This window comes from Nothoprocta perdicaria, unplaced genomic scaffold (genome assembly GCF_003342845.1).
Source record: "Nothoprocta perdicaria isolate Ctin4 unplaced genomic scaffold, notPer1 scaffold_10, whole genome shotgun sequence".
Taxonomy (NCBI): domain Eukaryota; kingdom Metazoa; phylum Chordata; class Aves; order Tinamiformes; family Tinamidae; genus Nothoprocta; species Nothoprocta perdicaria.
Window position 1 is genome coordinate 1,036,889 of NW_020454094.1, and position 7,233 is coordinate 1,044,121.

Here is a 7,233-nt window from a genome sequence, read left to right on the forward strand (position 1 = left end):
CTCTGACAGGAGGCCTAAACTGCAGCTTATATTTACATGAAAATTTACATGTGAAAGGAGCATTTGTAAAAGCGCCTCAACTTGAGCACAGCAACACCACCAGTTACAAATATCGAGGAGGGTTAAAAATACTTTATTATTTCAGCGCAATAGACCCTTTATCTAGAAATCAGGTAAAAAAAAGCTGYATTTGAAATAGATGAAATAGATGTTATATATAGTTTCAAATAGATGTTATGTAAAGGCTTGTGACAAAGGCAAGATACTTTGGATTCTGGTGTAGAGTTTACCCCTGCTGAAGACCGTATTAAGTGAAATAAAACAGTAGTCTGTCCTAGGAGCCTTTCTCTAGTGCAAGTGAAACACCTAGGCTGGAAGGCTTGTACTTATATGTTCCAATTTCTGGCCAGCCCAGGTGTCTGCAGCAATCACTTCAGAATTTATTCCAAGTTCCAGATTTTGGAGTGCTTTTTTGTTTGTTTCTGTCCCAAAGTAATGAAGACTCTATCTGGTGTGTGCTCCACCATTCCCCAGTTTGCATGATGGAACTCATCTGGGTACCAGAAACACTGCCCTTGGTTTCAAGTGTCACTGAACACCAGCCTACTTTACACCTTCCTGTTCATAGTCTGTTAATACTATTTTTGCTTTTTCATTGGAACTTCTATTGTCATAAAATCTTCAGCTAGTGTTACCTCTTGCCCACCTAGCACTGACTCTGCCTGTCTCTTCAGCTCTGTTATGTCAGCATCTCCTTCACTCATCTGCGCGGCTGGTTTATAGCGTTGACTGAAGTGAGTCAAAACCAACTTCTTAGCTTTACACAATTTTGCAAAACCAGAGGCCATTCTTGGGGTGCTGTGACCATGCTCTCTGGCCTTCTCCTCTTGGGTATCATCCAACGTGGCTTCATGAATCAACAGATCTGCTTCATAGCAAAGCTTCACGGCTGCATCGCCAACCACCCCTGAGCAGTCCCCTAAAATGCAAATTTTTCTTCCAGGGATAGGCTCTTCTAAGACATCTGAAGGAGAAATTGTCACTCCATTTTCCAGAACTACTTCTATACCATTCTTCAGTTTTCCATAGAGAGGACCTGGCTGAACTCCTGGGGAACGAAAGCAAAAGAACCAGTCAGTGCCAGGATCATTGTTGGGGTTCAAAGACCTCTTAAGAGCTGCACTACACGTAGAGCTGCCTCACTGAAAAAATACAGCCTCAGTTCAAGTAGCAATTGACATTTCATACTCTTCATGCCAACAAAAAGCTTGTTATTCTAACAGAAGGTGCTTTTGAAAAAGAAAAAAAAAAAGCTGTTTTTCATATCAGAGTGAATAAAGCAAAATATGGCAAAACCACTGCCATTCCTTTCTCTGAAAGCCATGCTATGATTTTTAAAACTTAACTTCTGAACTTGCTTGCTCTTCTCAGCATGAGAGTAGTCAGCAATGCTAAGTGGCAGTAGCAAGACACTCTGACTTGAACTGCTGCATTGGTATAACGCGTTTAAATGTTTTTACTAGAAAATGGAATTAAAGTGAACTGTGGAGAGATACCCACAGATCTAGCTCGCTAGAATATCTAGGAAGGAGGTCACAAAAAGGTGTCTGCTGCTAGTGAGGCCAGTTTGGTCGCAATTGCTGAAAGCTGGAGTCAGCACTCAGCTTAAACACAGGCATTCAGACATCTGCTGCCTGCTGGCGACTTCTCAGCATCTGAAGCTGCAACGTGAACACAACTGCTATTAGAACCTGCTCTTTTGGTATAAAGAGGCATCTAATGGTTCCTACAGGAGTAAAAAAGAGCTCTCATGCAATGCAGCAAGAAGCAGTAAGACYGTAAAAGCATTCAGGAATAAGTTCCAACAAATTCTGATCTCCAAAGCATTCAATAATTTTAAGAGGGGAGGAAAAAAAAGTCAAAATAGTTACCAATTTCTTTTAGTTTTTGCACGTTGAGTTTACCCGCCCGTGGCTTCTCTTCCACTGCAAAGCCAAASGAAGGAATGCGGTGGAAGAGCTGGAAGGCTTTGACTACAAACTGCTCATCATCCACYAGCAAGTACGAGTTTTCCACGGGATCCAGGTGGATTATCCTCCCTTGGGCTTCCCCTGAAGATGCTTCATCCTTGTCCAGGGAAGAGAAGTCTTTAAACTCTTCTGCAGGGCACTGGTCCCGAGTCGGTACGAGCTCATGAACAACGTAAGGAAACAGAAGCTGCGAGTGGGAGAGCTCCAGGGTCCTCCATATGAAGCTTCGTAGTCCTAATGGTCCATAAATATCTACGGGGGGTTTGTTTGGGTCAGGGCTGCTCTGGAGGCTCAGGGTACACAGCAGGCCAGGAAGTCCAAAGAAGTGGTCACCATGAAGGTGAGTTATGAAAATCTTTGTAATTCTACCTATTGATTTGAACAGCAAGAGAAAAAAAAAAATTAAAAAAAAAGGAGAACAAGTGAACAGCATGACAACTTAGAAATTAATCACTTTTTGGCAAAAAGCAGAGAAAGAAAGGAAAGCAAGGTGGGAAATGAAAATAAAACACATTTAAGAACTAAATCCCAGGCCACTAAGTATATTTTTCCACTACAGGGATAACTTTCCACACACAGGGCTTATTTTGACTTACAAATGATTTGTCCCAAAAGACAGTTGAGAGCTAAGTTTTAGCTAATCCTAAGCAGAGCACGGAGCTGGATCAGCCGGTGACATCTGCCGCATTAAAATGCAGAGCAGTGCTGGAAAGTGGCTGCACTTTGACACGTTACATGGAATCTCTTGACTAACGAGAAACATAAGGTGGAATTTGGGTTGTTTCTGCTTTTGACTTGAAGACACAAAATGACTGTATTAAAAAAAAAAAAAAAGAAAGAAAGAAAGAAAGAAAAATCTTTCAAGAGCCAAATCCCCACAGTTCCTACCTAATCTGTTTCAAACAGATGAAAGTTTTCACCTAAAGATTTGTGCTTTCTATCTAGTCTGGATTTGTCTCATTCCAACTTCCAAGCACTGAACCTGGTCCTTGACAGATATAACATAACATAACATAACATAACATAACATAACATAACATAACATAACATAAAATAAAATTTCTCTTATTGAAGATCCATATACATTAATGTAGCTGCATCAGGCTCTTCAGTTAACTAAGGGAGTTCCTTCTTCTTTGCTATATGGCATTTTCTGCACCCACTGAGTCTTCTGGTGGCTTTTCCTGCCTTCCCTTCAAACTTAAACAGAAGAGACATCAAAACAAGACGCACTGCTCCAGGTATCAGCTGCATCTTGAGCTAACCAGCTTATAATTGCCTGGATCACATCAGGTGCTCCTTTCGACAGAGGGAAAACCCAATTTGACAATTGGTTTAAATTAGTACTTCAGTTTATTCACGTTGACATCAAATCGGATGGGAGTTTCACATTTTGGGGGAGCAGGAGGCTATGTCTGCGTTTAGAATTGATATTCCAAGTTCAAAATTCACCTGTGAAAGCCCGAATTGTGCTTGCTGCTGGAGAACTCAATGAGCAAAAGCAAGGGGGGTTCCTACTTGCTAAAATGACAGAGCTAATAGGAAATCACAGAGCTTTATGAAGCCAAGTACCTTCCAAGTTTATGGAAGCCAAGTATCTACAGGCAGGAAGAGTCATAGCAGGTAYTGACTGGAGCTGTCTCTGGGCAAATACAAGACCTAAAAAAATGAATTAATTTGGGGGCACTTGTTCCTTGGGCGCAGGTCTCTGCGCAGCTCTGGTCTCCGCAGGTGCTGCCCTGCTCGCGCGCAGCACTCACCTGCTTTCAGGTGGCTTCTCATGAGCTGGGTCTGCGTGCCCTCCGCGCAGTCGAAGAGCCAGCAGTGCCCTTCGCGGCGCAGCGCCAGCGCCGAGGCGGCCCGCGCGGGACCGGGGTAGGCCGAGCCCGTGCCCAGGAACGTCACCTCCAGGGACATCGCCGCCGGGTCCCTCTGCCACCTGCAAGAGGTGCTCTAAGTTACTGACCATCCTTACTYTTGCTGGGGAAGGAACACTTGTCTTTAAGTGCAGGCATCCTACTCCAGTGTGAGGATCACAGGCCCCTTCTCTTAAAAAAATAAGCAAATAAATAAAAATTTCCCTGGCGCAGGACTTTGGGACAGTGTTTACAAACAGCAGGTTTCCATTTTATGCCAATGGCAGGTTTGCAAACACACACGCCACATGTTAGAGGTGACCTTTGTTCATCACGTCGGTATTAAAAACCAGAAAACGATCAAATTAAAAGCACTCCCCCAGCCATCTGGAAACACTCTCATCTTTAAAACCGCTACTGCTTCTTTCTTCTCTATGTGTTTTAACCTTATTTTTTCCTGCTGTCTGCTTGYAAGAGTGCTCCTTTAACCATTTTCCCCTCCCCAAAGGCAGGCACTTTCCTCTTAAAAGCCTTTCCAGCATGACTAATACCCAATAGCCCATGCCGGCCTTTAAAAGCCATTAGCGGACTGCAGGAGGAGACAGCCCAACACGATGGAGGGGAAAGATTCCCTTCCCTCCGAACGACTTAAGAGACCGCAAAAGGCCAGAGCCGATTTCCCTCGCCTTGGGAAAAGCATCTSGAGAACCAACGCTGCTTTACTCATCGGGGCAAAATGAAAAATTAAATACTGGAAAATCTTTACGTAGCCGASAGGCTCTGTGATACATCAAGTGACACCTCTTGTCACGAAGGATCTCTGTAAGCGGCTGCCACACGCGAGCTGTTTATTTACTCACTGAACTGTCCGAAAAAGGAGCCCAAGTGGTGCGCGCAGGCAGGACAGGGCTCTGGGCGCCACGTTAGGCGCTCCCGGCTGGTTTTTAACTCGTCTGGACACACACGAGGCGTATCTGCATCTCCTTGGGCATTCAGTCCTCCCAGGCTGGGTCTCTACCGCATTTCCAGGTGCGYTTCCATGTCATCCTAAGCAGCCTCAGGTCCCTCCCGTGAGAAAGAGCCACCCATCCACTCTGGGCTAGTTATTTCTGTAGCGACTTCCATAGTTCCCATAGGATGGGGAAGGGTCCGGTCTCATTGCCGGGATTTAGGAAGCGCATGGAGCTGCCRCACGCGGGTACCCGGCCTTGCAGGGGAGGCCGACGAGCAGCATCCATCACACCACGGGGCACAACACACCTCCTGCTTCCCCTGCCAGAGCGGGAAGCAAACCCTCCGCACGGAAACGCTAAAAAATCGCGTTTGGGTGGGTTATTTTAGAGCTATTTAGCTTTTCCGAGCTGCCCTGCGCTGCCAGCCGGCAGCAGCGCGGGAGAAGCCGCCGCCTCAGCTCCCGGCGCCCCCGCGCTTCCCTCAGCGCCCCCGGCCTCCTCGGTGTCCCCGGGCCCCCTCGGTGTCCCCCGGGCCCCCTCGGCCTCCCCGGGCCCCCAGGGGCTCCCCCCGCGCCGCTCCGGGCCTACCTCGCCCGGCGGCGCCTGAGGCGGAGCCCGCGCCGGGCCCGGCCCCTCGGCGGCGGCTGCGCGCCCGCCCGGCCGCCCTTTTGTTCCTTTATTCATTCGCTCGGCTTTCTTTTCCCAGCTTTTAAAATTTATTTGGCTTTTTTCCAGCTTTATTACTATTTTTTTTCTCTCTCTCTCTCTCTCTCTCTTTTTTTTTTTTTTTTTTTTTTGGTGTGGGTGGAGGGCCCCCCCTCACAAGGGACCGAAATGGCCTTAAACAGATTAAGGCTGAGAGGGGGGCGGTGGGGGGGGGCAGAGAGAAAGTGGCTAAAATAGCTAATTTCATACCAGTTTTGTACAGGCCAAGCACTACCCTTTGGGAATAAATAACAGGAAAACATGGCATTTAGGCAAAGAGAATGCATTTTACTAAGAAAATAGAAGACCAGAACACACATTTCAATAGTTACAATACTATAAAGGGAGAAAACAAAACAAAAAAAAAACAGTTCACATTTAAATACAATTTTAGTTTCAGCTGAGCCCCCCTAGATTAAGTCCCCCCTGTCCACGTTAGGCCGGGATTGCTCTCACAAGGCGGCAATTGAATTACGTTGAGTTAGGCAAGATGGATGCGCTACAGAGAGAAATGATTTTGCCATTTTATTTCCTGAAAAAAACCCTGACAAAGGCGCTCCGTTTGCATAATCTGAGAAGTATTTAAGTATTTGCATTTTTGCTTTTATTAGGAAGGAGCTGCTTAAAGGCCGGTCAAAGCCAGAGGTGCTTGGAGGGCTGCGTGGAGTCCAGYGCCCACGTTACGTTGAGCTTGGCGTGACGGCCAGTCCAGCACCCGACCCAGGAGAGGTTTTGATGAGTTCTTGTCACCCCACGCAGTACCAGCGAGGCCRAAAACGCACCAAGTTTCCTTATATTTCACCAGGAACGTCTGCAGGTTGACAGCTCGTAAGGTATTTCAGGAGTAGGTAGGTAGGTCAAGGTAGATGCGCACAGAATTAGATGTCCCTTCACCAGAGGCCACTGAATTGCGTTAATCAAGTTCTGCTGCAAACGGGTATTATTATTAGAGCTTTGCTCTAGATTTTCTCCTTGCTCCAGTATTCGACATAATGCCAGTCCTTGCATTATTATGTACATTTTGTTACAGACAGGATAGTGTGGTGCTTCGTTAACAGTGGGTGTCAACTTGAAAAAAATCCTAAAATGACAGTGGTTTTCTCCTTAAATTCACGAACAGCATTTTATAGCCCAGACAGAGCTGAAACCCAAACTGTTTTCCTTATTGTCCCTTCTGAAAGTTGGTGCATTACTTCATCTAAAGCAGATGATATATCAACATCTGCACCTTGGACACTGAGGAGAGCTGGAGCAAGCCCCAAATGAATACAAAACTTCATTTTTAATTAAATCCAGAGCCAGCTGAACTAAAATGCATAGTTGTAGCTGTAGAACAGTACTGGTGCCAATTCTCCTACAGGAGTATTCACTAGACAGGGCTGCTAATGAAAAAACCCACAAGGTAAATTGTGTCTGCCCCTTACAGTTCCTACGAGGAGAGTGTGACACAGGATTACTTCACCCCGTCCTGCAAAAGAGCGTGCTGGAAAAGAACAGTACAGGGAACACACACAGCTACTGCAGGGGCACCTGCTAAACACCAATGGGCAGGTAAAGCATCGCTTCATTTTAAGCTTGGCAAACACAACATCGTGAAACACCATTAACGACATATCCAAGAACGTGGGTAGCAAGTCACACTTCGGGTTATAAATGTATCAGACACTACATTTTACTGGTCTTCCTCTC

General features: G+C 46.0%; 1 protein-coding gene across 1 annotated transcript; it reads right to left on the bottom strand.

Annotated features, from left to right (window-relative positions):
• Positions 1–207: 207 nt before the first annotated feature.
• Positions 208–3,947, bottom strand: ELAC1 (elaC ribonuclease Z 1). Its single transcript, XM_026039655.1, has 3 exons — positions 3,791–3,947; positions 1,932–2,399; positions 208–1,108 (listed from the first exon to the last, which is right to left on the bottom strand). The coding sequence occupies exons 1-3, from the start codon at positions 3,945–3,947 to the stop codon at positions 639–641; spliced, it is 1,095 nt and encodes a 364-aa protein (XP_025895440.1). The 3' UTR covers positions 208–638.
• Positions 3,948–7,233: the final 3,286 nt, after the last annotated feature.